The 20,912-nt window shown below is 36.9% G+C and overlaps 1 protein-coding gene across 3 annotated transcripts in view; it reads right to left on the reverse strand.

Moving 5' to 3' along the window:
- The window catches only part of LOC127423252 (colorectal mutant cancer protein), a 171,985-nt gene that overhangs the window by 40,710 nt on the left and 110,363 nt on the right, over positions 1-20,912 (reverse strand). For all 3 annotated transcript variants that reach the window (XM_051667409.1, XM_051667425.1, XM_051667417.1), the window contains 6 exons: positions 19,271-19,434; positions 11,361-11,567; positions 6,968-7,114; positions 5,891-5,980; positions 3,422-3,570; positions 227-367 (listed from right to left, as the gene is read on the reverse strand). In XM_051667409.1, the coding sequence (XP_051523369.1) occupies positions 227-367; positions 3,422-3,570; positions 5,891-5,980; positions 6,968-7,114; positions 11,361-11,567; positions 19,271-19,434 (898 nt within the window). The remainder of the gene's footprint in view (positions 1-226; positions 368-3,421; positions 3,571-5,890; positions 5,981-6,967; positions 7,115-11,360; positions 11,568-19,270; positions 19,435-20,912) is intronic.

The raw sequence follows: 20,912 nt of genomic DNA on the forward strand, positions 1-20,912 counted from the left end.
GAAATCTGATAAAACCTCCCTTTGGAGACATTTACGGACATTCTCTACTGGAAAATCGATTAATAAATAAAGCAAATACTCAAATATTTTTATTCTTAAAATGCAATAAAGTAGGGTTGAAGTCTTTATAGAGTAGGGTTGAAGTAATTATAATTAGCTTTATATAAAAACAAGACTATGAAATGTACCAATTTTGATAGCTAAATAAACATGTATTTGTGTATACCTGTACTGCAGGGCCAGTCTGAGCGCTGTGGCGTTGGATTCATATTTTCCCACTAACATACTCATTCTCTCGGCATTACTCTTACACTCCTCCAGCGTGATCGTCAACAAATCATTCTGAGACTTCAAGTGCTCGATACGACTGCAGAAAAACACAAAGACAAAACATTCATGCAAAGTAGTTAACAAAACATATTAGCATTCAATGTCAAAATCATGTGGTGAATCTGGATTCTGGTGCCCTAAGTAATACAACCCCCCCCCCCACACACACACACACAATAACCTATTTTTCAGAAATAAATCTGCACCTGAATAAAAGTCACACCTGGCCAAAATCATGTTGTTGAGAGAAAACACACAGATAAGTCGTATTATGTTGTATTTGGGCATGTTTTAATCTGGAGCATCTGTTTTAGGTAATCGTTTTCATATTTTACGTTTTATTAAAAAAATGTGACTAATAATCCACATCCGTTTATATTTAACTTATTAATAAACACAGTATACTGTGTGAGTGAAACAATATACTTGTTCGATTCCATTCCTTAACGTTAACGACCGGATGTTTTTAATTCGGGTGTGATGAAATGTGATTTTGTAGAAATGTGAGGAGTTGCGTGTGACAGCAGTTTTAGAGTAATTATGTTTGTTGCAGCAATAATGTTAAGATGGACAAATACTCTGAAGAGGATACATAAAAAGCTAATACCATCTCTGTGACTAAAGTTTTCACCTGTTTGTGTGTTAAATATATGTGTTATGGTGTGCAGTGTGTTTGACTGGACAACATCAATTACGTCTAAATTATAAAAATAAGTCGCTTTGGACAGTACTGTAAATCACAGGACATTTCAGATAACAAAAAATATTAATAAACAAATTCAAAGGGGGGGCCTGGGTAGCTCAGCGAGTATTGACGCTGACCGCAGCAGCCATATCACCCTGTAGCTCAAGACCGGTTGCCCACTGAAGCTAAGCAGGGTTGAGCCCAGTCAGTACCTGGATGGGAGACCTCCTGGGGAAAACTAAGGTTTCTGCTGGAAGAGGTGTTAGGGAGGCCAGCAGGGGGTGTTCACCCTGCAGTCTGTGAGGGTCCTAATGCCCCAGTTTATGGGGCTTTTCCACTGCACAGTACAGCTTGACTCTGCTCGCTTATTGGGGGTTTTCCACTGTGGATAGTACCTGATACTTTTTTTAGTACCACCTCGGTCGAGGTTCCAAGTGAGCCAAGCTGATACTAAATGTGACGTCAAAACCCTGCAGATCACTGATTGGTCAGAGAGAATCGTCACTACCAGCGTCACTGGATTTGCGACACGGGACATCAACCCGATAGTTTTAAAGTTAGCAACAGCGACAGCAATATCATTTGTTCACGCGACTTTCAAATTGTAAAAAGAAATGGCTGTGCACAAAACCATGCCGTGGTCAATAAACGAGGTGCAGACGTTACTCTCATTAGCGACGAACGAAACGACGTAAAACAAAAAAGTATTTCAGGAAGTGTCTCAGCTGTTTGCTGCACACGGCTACCACCGGACCTACCAACAGTGTAGGGAAAAGTTAAAAAAACTTAAAAGTGACTATAGAACCATCAAGGACCACAACAGCTGGAGCGGTTCAAACAGAAGAAAGTGGAAGTGGTTCGACCAAATGGACGCTATCTATGGCAATAGACCGGCGAGCAATGGGAGGGAGAGTGCCCTGGACTCAGCATTGATGGAGTCCACGATGGAGGATGGTACGTTTTGTTACGTTAACTCTATATTCTGCTTGAAAGCTTCACTTTATTTAGTTGACCAGCTACTGGAAAGCTTGCTTCTAAAACAACCAGGCCAATTTATCTGTTACGCTTGTGTAAAATCACCATGCAACAACTGCTTTATGCAGCACAATGAGCTAGTAGCTAACAGCTAGCGGTCGTGTTATTGTTTATGGTCAGTAATGTTTGTGTCGCGTTTAAGATGATGTCACGGCAGTAGTGGTGACGCAACTATGACGATCAGCCTATAATCCCACCCATGTTGAGGCGGCACTAAACTGCAGTGGAAAAGCAAGCTCAGAAATGTAAAGCGAGCAGAGTCGAGTCGAACCGTAATGTGCAGTGGAAAAGTGCCTATAGTGATGGGTACACTATACTGTAAAAAGGCACCGTCTTTCGGATGACACGTTAAACCGAGGTCCTGACTCTCTGTGGTCATTAAAAATCCCAGGGCACTTCTCATAAAGAGTAGAGGTGTAACCCGGTGTCCTGGCCAAATTCCCCCCATTGGCCCTTCTCAATCATGGCCTCCTAATAATCCCCATCCATAAATTGGCTCTATAAATCTACTCTCTCTTCACCACCAATATCTAGTGTGTGGTGAGCGTACTGGCGCACTATGGCTGCCGTCGCATCATCCAGGTGGATGCTGCACACTGGTGGTGGTTGAGGAGAGTCCCCTGTTCACTTCACGAAAAAGCGCTATATAAATGCAACATTCATTCATTCATTCACTACCACCCCTAGAGTCGCGAGTTCGAATCCAGGGCGTGCTGAGTGACTCCAGTCAGGTCTCCTAAGCAACCAAATTGGCCCGGTTGCTAGGGAGGGTAGAGTCACATCCTTGTGGTCGCGATTAGTGGTTCTCGCTCTCAGTGGGGCGCATGGTAAGTTGTGCACGGATCGCGGAGAGTAGCATGAGCCTCCACATGCTGTGAGTCTCCGAGGTGTCACGCACAGTGAGTCACATGATAAGATGCGTGGATTGACGGTCTCAGAAGCGGAGGCAACTGAGACTTGTCCTCCACCACCCGGATTGAGGTGAGTAACTGCGCCACCACGAGGACCTACTAAGTAATGGGAATTGGGCATTTCAAATTGGGGAGAATATGAATATTAAAAATAATAATAATAATAAAAAAAGAGGCATTTTCACTAGTGGACCCCACTGTATATTTGCTAGAAAAGTGTGTTGGTCCAGTGGTATGATCTTTGCTTTTGATCCAAAATACTGGACTTTTTTAGGTAATGAAAAGTTTTTTTGAGCAAGTGTTTGAGAAAATGGATCAAACAAAAACTGGAGCATGCAAGAAACATAATGGATAGACAAACAAGCTTGAATTTATTTTCTTTTTTGAATCGAAGGTGCTGGAATACAGTTCCGTCCCAAATGAACCCCAGACAATAAAAGGTCTGTTTGTGTTTTCTAACCTGTTGAGTCGTTCTGTCTCCACCTCAAACTCTCTGATCTTGCTCTCAGAGATCGCAGATCCGTGTGAGTACAGCGTCTGAAAGATTTCCTGGATATTAGAGCAGTCCTGCAGAGAATGAGCCAAATGTTCCGCCACATTACTGGATACCTGCAGATACACGCACAAATTACACTAGTATCACAAATAAATGACATTATACAACACATCAACATGGCTCCACACTGTTGTTGGACTGACAATTACACTCTTTAAAGACTGAAATGAAAATGTGAATTTTAGTTTATTTGAGGTCATCTATATGCTAGTGTACTCTGAAATGTTTTTAGCAGATACAGTTGCAAGAAAAAGTATGTGAACCCTTTGGATTTACATGCATTTATGTATCAAATCTGGTTCCAATAATGAACAAACACAATCTGTTTAAAATAATAACACACAAATTATTGTATTGTTCTTGTACATATTAAATACAACATTCAAACACTCACAGTGTAGGTTGGAAAAAGTATGTGAACCCCTAGGCTAATGATGTCAACAAAAGCTCATTTGAGTCAGGAGTTGGCAAACCTGGCATCCAATTAATGAAACGAGATTGGAGGTGTGGGTTAGAGCTACTCTGACTTATAAAAAGCACTTAAATTTTGAGTTTGCTCATTCACATCTGCTGACGTGGACCGTGCCTCACAAAAAAGAGATCTCAGAAGACCTACGATCAAGAATTGTTGCTTTGCATAAAGTTGGAAAGGGTTAAAGTTATTGTGAAGAGTTTAGATATTCATCTGTCCACAGTTAGACAAACTGTCTATAAATGGAGATGATTTAGTACTATAGGTACTCTCACTAGAAGTGGCCGTCCAACCAAGATGACTCAAAGTTTTTAAAGACTGTTAACTGTTAATGTGCCAACACAACAGATGCACAAGCAGGCATTAGAAATGACTACAGAATTAAAAAAACAATAGATATACTTGATACATGACAAAGGACATTGGACACCTTCCTTACAAACGTTTTAAAGTTATTTTCTTCAGTTAACATTTCAGGCAACACCAAGCAACATCAGTCCTGACTGATCTCCTTTATAAACATCTGATAAACAAAAAATATAAGAAACACTTTTTACTTTCATTAGCCATAAACAAACATTAGGTCTATATCATTCTTAACAGATTAGAAGTTCATGAACATTCAAATATGTATGAAAATATATATATATATATTTTATCAAACTTTCATGACATTCATAACTATCTGAATGTAGTTTCAGTTGAACTGCTTGTTAATGTTATTAATCAAATAATTATAAAGTGTTAACAATACATTTTCTATGACGAGCACATAATCGACCTCACATTTTTTATTGAAGATGTCTGTTTTTGTGTTCATATATGCCGTTTTGTAACTGTTTTCCTATGTAAACATGAGACGGGCATTATTGACCGTTGCGCCGCGTCTCGATGTTTTCTTCCGCATCTCACATCCCGCATTTAAAGTATTTTGCATATGAGGTTAGATGAATTATGGAGTTCTTTTTCTGACGTTACTATATTAGTTCATAACTTTAGGTTTCAGGTGTCACTCACACTGGTGCGGCCAAGCAATTTTTCACATTTGCAGTCAGTAATTTTCCCCCACAAATGCTCGCTTTTGTTAACTCATATCTGATATGCAAATATATTGAACAACGTTACATTTCTCATTGCCGTCTAATGATATCGTTATTATCTAGTGGCAATTTTAGATGCTTAATGAAGGTGGGTTGTTAAGGTTTATGAGGTCATTTTACTTTATTTTAGTTAGATTTGTAGTGATTTATTTTAGCTGAATTTTTATGCTTTTTTGTAACAATAATAAAACAGAGGCTGAAATGCATGAGATCAGAATAACAGTCTGCACTTGGCAAATGTGGAATAATGGAATAATGGCATATTAAATGCTTTGACTCTGATTATTAAGAACAGAGCCAGGAGGAGATAAAGAGCTCTGTCTGAAGATGAGAAGGTGACCTGTCTCTCTCTCTCTCTCATGGGTCAGATACAGTGTGGGCAGACAGCCAGAGACAGGTGCAATACTATCCTTCTCATACTCTCTTTCGGTCTATGTTTAGATTAGCATACCACCATACTACATCTGCAGTATATAGTGTAATACCAGCAACTCATTCTTTAAAATTGACCAACAGGCTAAACAGGTCTAAACTGCTTGCACAATGAAAACTGTTTAAAATGTTATTTTTAAATAAACTGTAAGCAGTATACAGTATACACTGGTCACACACAGCATATCCTGCACACATTGGCCAAAGTAGTAGGCCATCCAGGTATTTCATGGATCCAAAAATGTGCTTACTGTGCACAGTACACTTATTGTTTACTGCAGAAATAGTATGAGTAGTATGTTAGTATGCTAATCTGAACATAACCTATATATTTATCTCTCTCTCTCTCTCTCTCTCTCTCTCTCTCACCCCGATGCTGCTGATTTCAGAGCCCAGGATGGATCTCTCTGCTGATAACGACTCTGATCGTGTCTTAGACAGCTTCACTCGCTCCGCCACCTGCAACAAACAAACAAACAAACAAACACATTTAAAATACAACTGAGCATTTTAAGTGTAGTGTAGAATCTAAAAGACTAATTTACTGCATTTTAAGATTTAATCTGTTCTAAAAGGCTTTTCACACCACTTAACCCTGGGTTAACGTCTTTTTTAACCCCAGGTTAGGCTACATTTCCCACTTGTAATCTGAAAGACGGTTAGCAGCACCATTTAACCCTGAGTTATGAAGCCCTGATTCATTTTGTTGGTGCCAAAACATACTGTATAAAATAATGCGGTTCTAGAATGTTACAGACAGCCAATCTGCTTCAATGTTTGACTAATTAAATATTCATGTGCTTTTTTGTGTCTCCAAACAATAAAAAAAAAAACCTTGTAAATATGCAAATAGGACCCTTAACTCAGGATTTACAAATCTACATGACAAAAATGGTACATTTGCAAATTAGCTACATTTTATTAAATATATTATGGTCTTTTATATGTTGCTACTCTTTTATAAAAGCAAACAGCCACTTTAATAAAATAAAAATGTAAATAAAATATTTTAAAAAAATATATACATTAAAATACAATTGAAATTAAATAATAAAATTAAATACAATAATAAAATTAAATAAAATATATAAATAAATATTAAAGTAACAAAATGAAATAAATATATGTAAAAAATTATATTAAATTTGAATAAAATATCTAAATAAAATCGTTTTTAAATAAAATATTTAAATAATAAAATACAACATTAAAATAATAAAATAAAACATTAAAATAAAATACTAAAACAATTAAATAAAATGAAATAAAATATTAAAATGAACTAAAATATTCAATTAAAACAAAATACAAATTTTAAATAAAATATTAAAATAATAAAAATAAAATATTACATTGAAATAAAATATATAAATAAAATATTACATAAAAAAAATAAAAATAATAAGGACTGCATACTAAAGATGACAAAATAAGACGTATTGTTACCTTGGCGACAGGGATGTCGTTGCTGCTGCTGCTGGTACTGAGTTCTCCTGTGCTGGGGTTGATGGGTCGACCCGCTGGGGTCAGACGGCCGGGACTGGACGGACCGCCGGGCTGAATGCTCTGAAGACGTGTTTGCAGCTCACGCACCTGCGGAGTGATGGAAGAGCGAGAGAAAACTTCATATTCTACACTTTTTAGAACTGAGATTGTTATTTTAGTCAAGGCTTCAAAAACACAATTGAGTTTTTATGCACATTTTCAAGCCTCTTTCTGACTCTATGAAATAAAAGGACTGTTTTTGTTACTGTACCTTTAAGACTTCTATATATTCATGACCCGATTGGCTTCATGTGAAATGAGTAACAACACCCCGACTGAGTTGTTCAATAATACTGAACAGGTGAGCTCACAGTTGTGATGTCATAATCATCTGAGTTGTTTACACACACACTGCTGCTCTAGGTCAAAGAGTTTGTTTAATAAACAGAAATGATTACACAATAGATTTATAATAATTGTAACAGGACTAAAGCTGCTAGTTCTGAGTGAAGTATCATTCGTTTGCAGATTAAACTTGCTTTGAAATGTTGTTATTTAATGCAAAGATGTTCACATAAGTGTGATTTAACTGTCTTAATACATGTCCTTGCACATTACAGACTGTGTCTTAAATCAAAGTGATACTAAGAGGCAGAAATATGATCATGGGTCTCTATAGTCTCATAATTTCTGCAATAAACTCCGTCCCAATAGCAAACAGCGAGCAATGCATCGCGCCAATTAGCCGAGCACCAGACAGATTTAATTAAGAACGAATCTGAAGCAGTCGTTTGCCATTTCTGCTGTGGTAAGTGTCTGTCATGGAAGTGACCCGCTTGTTTCTGTAAAAGCCTTTGACCGTTTTCACTCCATGCATTTCACCGCTAATCACTTTAGCGTGCTAACCGGCTTCAGACAGTCAGATTCGATTACTGGCTGCGTCTAAAAGCAAGAGACTACATCGATCCAGAAGGACTTTTTTTTCCTTCACAAGGTGGCGTGCACTTCCAAAATGACCCGGATACTGCTACAAATTATTTTCTCAATCAGTATTTTTATGTTTTCTAGTAGAAATATCTAAACATGTTTAAAACAATGTGATTTACGTGAGAAGTAAAACTGTTTAAGACCTGTTTTAACAATATAAGCTAGTCTTTTTGGTTTAGTTTCTAGCTGCTTCACAAGTAAATTAATCTGATTTTAAGATTGTTTATAAGTATTTTAAGTATATTTGTCTAGTATACTTTTTTTTTTTTACTAGAAAACAAGACAAAAATACTGATTTCTGCAAAACTGAGTAAGATAAAAGACCTATATCTTGATTTAAGTGTCTTGCTAGTTTAGTGTCCTGAGTTGTTTTGAATTTTAAGATTTATGCAAAAAATAAATAAATAAATAAAATAAAACCCCACACAATTTGCCGAAGAAGAAAGAAAAATGTATTTATTTCCATATATTTTCTGAAAAAAAATAAAATAAAAAATAAAACCTTAACTTTGGTTCTAGTAAATTTAACGTTAGCAAAATAAATTAGAAAATTGTGTAAGATAAAATGACTTGTTTTCAGAGAATATATTTTTATTTAAGCATCTTGTTAGTTTAGTGTCCTGTTGAGTTCTTTTGCTTTTTTTACATTTTAAGATTTATGCAAAAAAAAAAAAAAAAAAAAAATTATAATAATAATAAAAAACATAAAACCCCACACAATTTGCCAAAGGAGAAATAAAAATAAATGTAAAGATATACTTTCTGAAAAAAAAAATTTTTTATATATATATATATATATATATATATATATATATATATATATATATATATATATATATATATAAAATAATAATAATAATAATAATTAAAAAACATAAAACCCCATACAATTTGCCAAAAGAGAAATAAAAATAAACGTAAAGATATATTTTCTGAAAAAAAAAGAAAAAAAAAATGATTTTTTATATATATATATAAAATAATAATAATAATAATAATTAAAAAACATAAAACCCCACACAATTTGCCAAAGGAGAATAAAAATAAACATAAAGATATATTTTATGAAAAAAAAAAAAGAAAAAAAAAGTTAACTTTGGTTCTAGTAAATTCAACATTTGTCAGTATTTTTACTGGAAAACAAGATTTATAATTAAGAAAATGATTTTCTGCAGAATTTATTGGTCGATGTGTTGTTTTTAAAGCTCATTTATAGATCCATCATGATAGAGTTCTGATTATAATCGTTTTTTTTTAATAAAAATATAGTAAAAATAACCACATTATTAAAGCAAAATAAATCAGAAAATTGTGTAAGATAAAATGACTTGTTTTCAGAGAATATATTTTTAAGCATCTTGTTAGTTTAGTGTCCTGTTGAGTTCTTTTGCTTTTTTTTTTTTACATTTTAAGATTTATGCAAAAAAAATAATAATTATAATAATAATAAAAAACATAAAACCCCACACAATTTGCCAAAGGAGAAATAAAAATAAACGTAAAGATATATTTTCTGGAAAAAAAAAGAAAAAAAAAAAAAAAGATTTTTTATATATATATATATAAAATAATAATAATAATAATAATTAAAAAACATAAAACCCCACACAATTTGCCAAAGGAGAATAAAAACAAACGTAAAGATATATTTTATGAAAAAAAAAAAAAAAAAAAAAAAGTCTTAACTTTGGTTCTAGTAAATTTAACATTTGTCAGTATTTTTACTGGAAAACAAGATTTCTGATTAAGAAAATGATTTTCTGCAGAATTTATTGGTCGATGTGTTGTTTTTAAAGCTCATTTATAGATCCATCATGATAGAGTTCTGATTATAATCGTTTTTTTTAGTAAAATATTGTAAAAATAAAAAATACTGAGTAAAAATAACCACATTATTAAAACAAAATAAATCAGAAAATTGTGTAAGATAAAATGACTTGTTTTCAGAGAATATATTTTTAAGCATCTTGTTAGTTTAGTGTCCTGTTGAGTTCTTTTGCTTTTTTTTACATTTTAAGATTTATGCAAAAAAAAAAAAAAATTATAATAATAATAAAAAACATAAAACCCCACACAATTTGCCAAAGGAGAATAAAAATAAACGTAAAGATATATTTTATGAAAAAAAAAAAAAATGAAAAAAAAAAGTCTTAACTTTGGTTCTAGTAAATTCAACATTTGTCAGTATTTTTACTGGAAAACAAGATTTCTGATTAAGAAAATGATTTTCTGCAGTATTTATTGGTCGATTGTTTTTAAAGCTCATTTATAGATCCATCATGATAGAGTTCTGATTATAATCGTTTTTTTTTTTAATAAAAATATAGTAAAAATAAAACAAATATTGAGTAAAAATAACCACATTACTGAAACAAAATAAATTAGAAAATTGTGTAAGATAAGAGAATATATTTTTATTTAAGCATCTTGTTAGTTTAGTTTCTTGTTTTTGTTTAAAATTAATGCAGAAAAGAATTAAATAAAAACTATTTGGCAACAGGGTGAGAAAAATAAATTTAATTCAATATCTACTCTTTGTAAACATGTCTTATAATCCTAAATTTTTTTGCTTCAAGTAAATGTATTATTATCCTCCACAATTGTGCTTCTCAAGTAAATGTGTCTTGCTTCAAGGCTGTTTAAATACTTTTACTGGAAAACCAGACAAAAATACAGAAAAAGAATATGATTTTTTTGCAGTGTTCATTGGCTGAGGACTCTGGCGTTGTTTTTTAAGTTCAATAAAAGATCTATCATGATAGAGCTGTGACATCAGCACGCTACAGAAGCACAGCTATATTTAAACAAGCTCGCCACAGCCGTTTGAGTCACGACATGCCAGCGAGACCGTAATTACTAGCTTGGCTTTGTGGTGATGGTTAGTTTGATTGGGCTCGGCTACCGCAGGTCAGCTGTGTGTGTGTATATATTTACACGCAGCTGCGGTATTCTACGAACAAGCTTGCATGCTGATTTAAATATACTGTCATCCATCTAAGTCAAAGATAAATGCAAACCGCGCACACTTACACACTCTCTGTCCATTAAAGTGCGCGAGGACTATATTGAACGGGCAAGTTAGATATTGATATTTTCTCTCTTTGTTAAGAGCTGATGGGGTGATGTGGAAGTGAACTGTATGAGGCATGGTTTAGTTGTTTAGGTGTCCAGCTAATCTAGTCTGATGGTTAATAATGTTCAGGTGTTTACAGTCAAATCACCTTCACACACCTGTTTGTGTGACATTTCCCAGGGCGACACAGAGTCCTCTAAATAATGCTTATTTTGCTAAATGTCAAAATCTAGTTAGTCTTCATGTAACTGCTCGTCTCATATCGTGCAGTTGAGGAGAGCAGCTGTCACTCACACGTCTACGCAGACGGTCTCTCTCCTCTCTGATGGCGTTCATGGTGGCTTTGGTGCGGTTCAGATCTTCTTCTTTACTGCACAACATCGCCGCTAAACTCTCGTTCTCCTCCCGAAGTCCAGTGAGCTCCTTCTCCCAGCGCACGCGCTCCTCACACAGACTGGGGTAAAAATCACGACCCAGGGCACCCTCGATTTCCTCCACCGTCTACAGACAGACAAAAAAACAAACACACAAAGAGACAGACAAACAGAAACATGTCATACTTTAGTTACTAGACTGCTAAGCAGTGTCGGGTGTATCCGATTACAAAGTAATTAGTTGCTGTAATCTAATTACTTTTTTAGAAAAAGTAGTGTAAGGCGTTACATTTTAAATTCTTTTAATCATATTACAGCTACTGTCTTTCAGTCGCAAGTAATTACTTTTAATTACAGTACGTGTAATTTAAAATATGAATTCATACGTACGTCTGTTAGAATTTCGGTGACAGCTGAAGTGTGTAACAATTAACACATTTTTCTCCCCAATTTGGAATGCCCAATTCCCAATGCGCTCTAAGTCCTCGTGGTGGCGTAGTGACTCGCCTCAATCCGGGTGGCGGAGGATGAATCTCAGTTGCCTCCGCGTCTGAGACCGTCAATCCACGCATCTTATCACGTGACTTGTTGAGTACGTTACCGTGGAGACATAGTGCGTGTGGAGGCTTCACGCTATTCTCTGCGGCATCCACGCACAACTCACCACGCGCCCCACCGAGAGCGAGAACCACATTATAGCGACCACGAGGAGGTTACCCCATGTGACTCTACCCTCCCTAGCAACCGGGCCAATTTGGTTGCTTAGGAGACCTAGCTGGAGTCACTCAGCACGCCCTGGATTCAAACTCGCGACTTCAGGGGTGATAGTCAGCGTCAGTACTCGCTGAGATACCCAGGCCCCCGATTGTCTATATTTTTAATTCAAGAGTGTACTGTAGGATTTCTGGCTTGCTAATGTAACCAGTTCTGTTGTAAGTCAGTTTCTTCTAATAATCCCAGATACATATGAACATGTTTAATACTTACTTCATAATTAATCAGCACATTGTCTGATGGGTCAGTTACGCATGACAGCAGTGTGTTAATGCAGTTGACACTCATCTCTGTGATTTATACAGACATTGCTTATCCTGTGCGAATCGATGGTAAACCTTACAGACATCCACGGTAGCCTAATATAATGATTCGGGAAACTAATCTGTGCTTTGAACTGCCTCTGCGCTCTCACCCCACTGTAGTCTGTTGTTGGATTCAGCCCGTCACCATCAGCTCACAAATCACACCGAGTTTAACCGCTGCCTCATCTCTGATAATCCACTCTGTTTAAAATACTGGACCTAATACAGCCGCCAACACCAGATATTTGTCAGCGTAGAAGCACAAACATATTAATGTGGCCACACGCGAAATGTAGCGCATTCTGTTTGGAGCGGCTCATGAAACGCGCTCCTCGCTCCAGTGAAATTCTGATCGCTCCGCTCCTCGCTACACTCCGCTCACACGCTCTGCTTCAGAAGACGTGGATTAAGCCACTTATGGATTACTTTTATGCTGCCTTTATGTGCTTTTTGGATCTTCAAAGTTTTGGACCCTTTGACTTGTATCGCATGAACCTACAGAGCTGAAATATTCTTCTAAAAATCTTAATTTCTGTTCAGCAGTAGAAAGAAAGTCACACACATCAGGGATGGAATGAGGGTAAGATATGAGACTTATAATTTTTGGGTCAACTACCCCTTTATCTTTTTGAGGATTTAAATTGAGGATTTTTCTTTGAGATGTGTGACAGAGCTCTTTCATGACCACCGGTGGGAAAAGCAATGGTAAAGAAAATGAGAGAAATTTGAGGTAAATCTTGTTAAGATTATAAAAAAGTAAAAGTGAACTTAATGTCATGATGTGAAAGTGTATAAGAAAATATAAAAATGAATTTCAAATACTTTGTAGATATTTTCTGGAGAATAATTTTTCCTCTGTCCCACTTTAGCAGGAGTGCTTAAAAAAAAATCAGGGATTTGGTCAAAAGAGGGTCTCGAAAGGTTCTACTTCCCAATATTAAATATGTATTCATTTTTGCTTTTGACTAAGGTAGAAGACATCCACAAAGCACTTTCTTAACCCTTGTGCGTCAATAAAAAATGTTACATAGAGGACAAAAATGTCCGCGTCAAAAAAACTGCCATATAAATATTATATATTAATATTATTTTCCACTTTCACTGACTTAGATTTTGTAACCAACATCAGTCCTGATCATAACTACCAAATATTCATTCATTTTCAGGATTTTAACCCTTTAAACGCCAGTTTGTTTACATAATGCCACTGTTGTTTTTACACACACACACACACACACACACACACACACACACACACACACACACACACACTTCTCAATACACACATACAAAACACATTCTGACATGCATACCAACACACACACACACACAAAATTTTATCTGCATAATTTATTCAGTTGTCCTGCAGTGCTCTATAATACAGCAAACAGAAAATAGGGGAAAAGCTTGTATTTGCTCCATAGGCTAAACATGAGAAAAATGGCGCCATCTTGTGGAAAATATTACAAATGTAAATTTTGAAGCCAGGGCTCCGGAATGAAAGAACAATATCACAGAATTCGTGATTTTATGCTTTAATGACACTGGGATCAAATATGGCAGTTTTAATGGGTTTCAATGGGACATTTTTGTCCTGAAGGTCCTGAGTGTAACTATTTTGTGTACACAGTGTATTATAGATGTATTATAGGAACTGAGGTTGAAATATCAAAATTCCCCCCAAAATACACACCTTTGACAAAATGTATGCCGTTGGCATTAACACAGCCAAAATGATCAAAAAAACGAAAATGAAAAAGAGAAAAATGTCCCGAAGGTCGCACAAGGGTTAATCTGGCAAGCTCTTTTATTATTGGCTGGCATTACGCAACCTGAAAACAAAGTCATGTTTCAAAAGTACTGTGTTAAGACAACAAGCACTTCTGAAGAAGAGCTGATCACTGTATTTGACAATTTGCCAAAAAGTTAGAGGCATCAAATCTTACTAGATTCACTTTATTTTCTGTATGTGAAACATCTCTACTTAATACTTTTAGATGACGGATGGAAAGTTTTATCACAATGTCTACACAGATTTTCTGTTATTTGTCCAACTTGGGTCTCTTTCTCAAGCCAAGCTCTCACAGAAGTGCACAAATAAAATAAAAACAGACTACTTTCATGATGGTGCTTTTCAGTCATTTTTAGAGCCTCAGGTCACATTATGCTTGTACTGTTTGTAAAAGAGCAGCGTTAACATTCTGATAAACATCTGCTGCTGTGTTTCACAGAGAAGAGAAAGTCATACAGGTTTGGAACAATATGAGGGTGAGTAAATGATAACAGAGTTTTCATTTATGAGAACTATTCTTTGCTATTCCAAGCTGTATAGTATGTATTTTATAACAGCAGAACATCAGCAAGAAACAAAGTTGTGGGGGGCCTGGGTATCTCAGCGAGTATTGACGCTGACTATCACCCCTGGAGTCACGAGTTTGAATCCAGGGCGTGCTGAGTGACTCCAGCCAGGTCTCCTAAGCAACCAAATTGGCCCGGTTGCTAGGGAGGGTAGAGTCACATGGGGTAACCTCCTCGTGGTCGCGATTAGTGGTTCTCGCTCTCAATGGGGTGCGTGGTAAGTTGTGCGTAGATCACGGAGAGTAGCATGAGCCTCCACATGCTGTGAGTCTCCGTGGTGTCATGCACAGCGAGTCACGTGATAAGATGCGCGGATTGACGGTCTCAGAAGCGGAGGCAACAGAGACTTGTCCTCCGCCACCCGGATTGAGGTGAGTAACCGTGCCACCACGAGGACCTACTAAGTAGTGGGAATTGGGCATTTTAAATTGGGAGAAAAGGGGATAAAAAAAAAAGAAACAAAGTTGTACTTTACAGCACTCTGCAGGAGGGTGTATTATAACTGCAGCGGAGACTTTTATGGTCTGATCCTCCAGTAAACAAGATTATAGAGAAGCGTGGAGAAATGAACAGCGAGAGATGATGTGTCATGCACTAATGAGGGATCAAAAACACTGTACGGCTGAAAGAACAGCTCTGGTGGTAAAATAATCCATTTAGTACCGTTTCTAACAGCGAGTCAGCATTACATGAGGAAATACTCACATCCTAAAAGATGGAGAGCCAGAGAAAAGATTTAACTTAGCTGACTCATACTCGACGCCCTGTATTGAATTATTGATAATACGAGCATGGAGTGGTTGGGTATAAATATGAAATGAGTTGTTCAGCTCTGCCATGTCACTGTAGCTCCATAGTCTCATTTGACTTTTAACATGAAGTCAGGTCAGTAATGCATCTTATTCTGGCTGAGAAATGAAAGACTGCAAACACAAACTTTTGTGCCGTTTAAGGGCGAGCCAATATGTTGTCCAGCAACCAACAATCTGCCTGTGCACACTGGTGGGGATATACTACACTTAAATAACTAATAAAAGTGTGTAAAAGTAAATCCTTTTCTTACTGAAGCGGTATATGGACATACGCTTTATACGTTAAGCCCTGTAGAGAGAATAGGATACTCCATGAATCGCATCTCACTTCAGTTGGTTACAATCTTGTTGTTATTTCAGCGAGTTTAGCGTTACAGGTAATTGGAGAGAAAGTCAAAGGGTTTGTCTGTCACTCCTCGTCTATTCTGAATTGGTGTGTTCGTCTCAGCAAAACAGTTGTTAAGTGTGACACCCTCAAATTTAACCCTTCCATGCAGCTGGCATCAAGTAACACTGTAGCAGTTATCGGGTCAAATTGACCCGGCTTGTTAAATTGCAGTTCAACAGTCACATTTTCCCCTCAACTGTTTTATAATCAATAACTAGGGATGTGGGGGCCTGAGTAGCTGAGCAATTAAAGATGTTGACTAACACCCCTGGAGTTGCGAGTTCGAATCCAGGGTGTGCTGAGTGACTCCAGCCAGGTCTCCTAAGTAACCAAATTGGCCTGATTGCTAGGGAGGGTAGAGTCACATGGTGTAACCTCCTCGTGGTCGTGATTAGTGGTTCTCGCTCTCAATGGGGCACGTGGTGAGTTGTGTGTGGATCGTGGAGAGTAGCATGAGCCGCCACATGCTGCGAGTCTCCGCAGTGTCATGCACAACGAGTCACGTGATAAGATGCGTGGATTGACGGTCTCAGAAGCGGAGGCAACTGAGACTTGTCCTCCACCACACAGATTGAGGTGAGTAGTGGGAATTGGGCATTCCAAATTGGGAGAAAAGGGGATAAAATAAAAAAAACTAATAAAAAAAACGAAGGGATTTTCTGATACCGATACTGGTATCAGAATCAGGTCCAATACCACGCTCATGCTCCGATACCAAAAACTGATACAATCTGATGTACAAATGTCATTACGTGAACATGCAGCGCACTAATTAAAATCCTAGTGTGTTCATACCTTTAACAGCTCCTTGACTCAAACACGGAAAACACCATCATGAGCATTACGCGCTCTGTTTGTAGCAGATGACAGTGAGCAGAGCGCTAATTCACTTTGTAGTGCGAGGCACATGCAGACTATATATTTATTTAATTATACTTCAGCCTTTTGTGGTTTAATAATCACTTTGAGTCACAAAGCGACCGGCTTTTCCGGACTGAGAAGCTTCCGCCATCACACAGAACCGTTTCAAAAACACATTTGTTTCCACTGACTTGCATTGCTTTTACTTTGAGATAATAATATTGTGACAACTTATGTGTTACTGTTATTGGTTTCTATTGTTTTCAAACAGTTCTAGGCTCTGGTGTCATTTTGATAATGTTTTGACACTACATTACAATTTTAAAATTCAAGTTTTCTTGCATATTACAGCTTTCACGCAAGTCTTTATTTTTTTTTTTGGGGGGGGGGGGGATTTTTCCCCTTTTTCTCCCATTTTGGAATGCCCAATTCCCAATGCGCTCTAAGTCCTCGTGGTCGCATAGTGATTCGCCTCAGTCTGGGTGGCGGAGGACGAATCCCAGTTGCCTCCGCGTCTGAGACAGTCAACCCGCGCATCTTATCACGTGACTTGTTGAGCGCGTTGCCACGGAGACATAGCGCGTGTGGAGGCTTCACGCCATCCACCGCGGCAACCACGCTCAATTCACCATGCGCCCCACCGAGAGCGAGAACCACATTATAGTGACCACGAGGAGGTTACCCCATGTGACTCTACCCTCCCTAGCAACCGGGCCAATTTGGTTGCTTAGGAGACCTGGCTGGAGTCACTCAGCACGCCCTGGGATTCGAACTAGCGAACTAGCAAACTCCAGGGGTGGTAGCCAGCGTATTTTACCACTGAGCTACCCAGGCCCTCGCAAGTCTTTATAAGTGCTGGGTCAAACTGACCCAGAACTGCATTTAAGGGTTAACAGCTAGTGAGACGCGGGCTTTAAGGCCCCGATATACTTCCAGAAAAGTTCTTCTTCGTTCAAGGGTAAAAACAAGTTCTAAACAGCCAAGCAACGGTATACTGTTCCCGAACATTCAGACACCGGTCACACCGCTGTGGGAGGCATTTAGAGGAGCATTTACAGTTGTGCTCAAAAGTTTGCATACCCTGGCAAAAATTGTGAAATTTTGGATTTGATTTTGAAAATATGACTGATTATTTTCTTTTATTTAAGGATAGTGATCATATGAAGCCATTTATTATCACATAAGAAATAAAAGGAATGTGTTTTGCCTGCTCACTCATGTTTTCTTTAAAAATGGTACATATATTACCAATTCTCCAAGGGTATGCAAACTTTTGAGCACAACTGTAAATATGAGGATGCTACATATAAAACCTAAAGTACAGTGAGATAAAAATGTGTTACTAATGACTTTATCCTTCATTCTTTGAGTGGAATTCACATGAGGTCAGGAAAAGAAGCTGTTTTATCCACTCAATGATGATTTAAAGCAATATATGCAGTAGAAAATGTGCAGTTTGTCTTGTTTACATTCTGAATTCATGACTCTAATGCGCTAACATGCCGTCGCCAAAATATATGCCGATTACACTCTGTTATAGTAATTTATGATGACACTGATACTACTGCAAAAATGGGTGCATAAAAGAGTAATAATGGGCAGAATACAAAAGAATGATGATGATCGGCATATCTTACTATGGGCAGATATGTGAAAGGCTTTTGCTGCAGATGGCACATAATGGGCATTTGAGAGTATTTGATTCCTTTTGTAGACTAATTAAAGAAAACAAAATAAATCACATGACATGGTCTTGCACGCATGATATGGAACGATGGCAGCAAGAAGGTGTTTAGCAGCCGGTTAGAAGTTTTCCTAAACGTTCACCCATACGAGCTGTAAATTCTTGGTCTACAGGTGATCGAGCAATCAACATAATGTCCAGTCGCTCATCACCGCTGGTTAGGGTGAAATCACGTCGTGTCTGGTTAGGACATAATGTAATTGAATCAGTTTAAAACTAATTCAAATTGTGCTGGCATTCTCTGGAAACAATTGTGTAGAAAAAATGTGTACTTGATCTACTATGTGTCTCAAACAAAACTACCAATCCCAAAGATTTGATGCCACTTATATTGGCCACCGGCGAGTCCAGTGACTAGTCTTTCTTTAGAAATGCTTACTGTACTGTATCAGTTTGGTACCTTGTAAACAGCTTAGACGCCACTAAGCTGGCAAACTTCGCCAAATCCAGAGACTAGTTCTTCCTGAAAAGTGCTGGGTTCCTTTGGCAACCCTGACTTGCGATTTGGTTTGGTGAATGGATTGTGGTCATTCTAGTACCTCCTCATTTCTTTCATATATGTAAGGTGTTTTAGGGTCTGTGCATTACCTTGATGGCCAGATCACAGTGTTCGCTGGCGGTGGTCAGCTGCTCGATGTGTCTGTCCACCTCGGCCACAGACAAGCTACACGTACTCTTCTTACGGCCGCACAAGACGCTCTCCAACCCCGTGAGAACCCGCTGCAGCTCTGAGTTCAGGTCACTGCAGGTATCTGTGGAGAACATACTGCAATCTTTAAGTCCATTTTATGTTGATGTGTCTTTAGATTCCATTATTGGGTACTTCCATAATGTGATGGACTGCATTCTTCCTGAAACACTATAGAGGTTTAGAAGAGACCTCAACAATCTTTCAAACTGTGCTCAGATAAGAAGTCAGAGATCTCAATATGAACGTTTCTCATCAAATTCTCCAAAGACCAAATGATGTGCACTTTTTAATGCATTATTATTTTATAGCTCTACACTCTCACTGTATGTCAACAATTCACTTATATGTGACTATTTTAGGTGAAATATCTGAGATAAAGATGATACGTCAATAAAACATATTTAGTAATAATAAACCTGAGTGGGTTTGTACTTGAATGGGTGCTTGTGCTGAATGATAATTCTACTCATATGAATCAATACAATCACTGATGGCACGAGCAGATTATTGATTCAGAGCTGGATTAATATTCATAACTGCATCCCGTCAGTGTGCCGTCATACATTAGCAATGAACATAACATCGCTTATAGGAAAAGCACACAGAACTGTTTACACGATTCAGCATTTTAATGACAGAATTTCTAAGACTGGTTTTGTAAGAAGTAAAAGTCAAAGCTCAGTCTGTGCTCATGATAACTTTAATTAAAAGATACCTGTGACATTGCAATAAAACGTAGATCTTTTAGATATTTAAAGGAATATTCCAGGTTCAGTACAAATTAAGCTTAATCGACAGCATTTGTGGCATAATATTGATTAACAAAAAAAATATTTTTACTTCTCCCTCCTTTTCTTTAATCCTCCTATGGTATTGAAAAAGGGTACCTCCCTTTGGTATTCACGGTCATTTTTGACCGGAAGGGTCAGATGTGTAACCTTTTTGTTTGTTTTTCTTTTTGTTTTTTTGATGATGATGATAATGAGACCATTTCTTCTTCCCTGAAGTAAGAACAATGAAATTATGCATTTTCTTTTGGAATTTTATGCTATTTTGATCTTATTTACATGCACATTTCTACATTTTACCATTAATGTACATATACAAATAAGCACATTTTTGAGAACCTACACTTGTATAAGTTGAAACATGAAGAAAATATGAGAATGTGACATAAATTGGAGGCAGATTGCTGATCATCTGGTGAATAAAATATAAATAACATGAGTTGAAAACCATGTCATGCCAGTAACAGCCAGTAGATGACTGTAGACACATACTGTGTAGTCTGATGACTTGTAACCTAATTGTATATTTTATATGCATTTATATATATATATATATATATATATATATATATATATATATATATATAGACATTATCAAACTATTATTTGTCAAAGATTAGCATTTTAAAATTGATTTGAATTCATTATGTTTGCAATCAAACCTGACCATGGTGTTACAAAGAGAAAACACAGAATAAGCTTTTTTTCTACCTATTTTCTATAATTTAATTAAAACATAAAAATGTAATAA

The sequence above is a fragment of the Myxocyprinus asiaticus genome, chromosome 3 (assembly GCF_019703515.2).
Source record: "Myxocyprinus asiaticus isolate MX2 ecotype Aquarium Trade chromosome 3, UBuf_Myxa_2, whole genome shotgun sequence".
NCBI lineage: Eukaryota > Metazoa > Chordata > Actinopteri > Cypriniformes > Catostomidae > Myxocyprinus > Myxocyprinus asiaticus.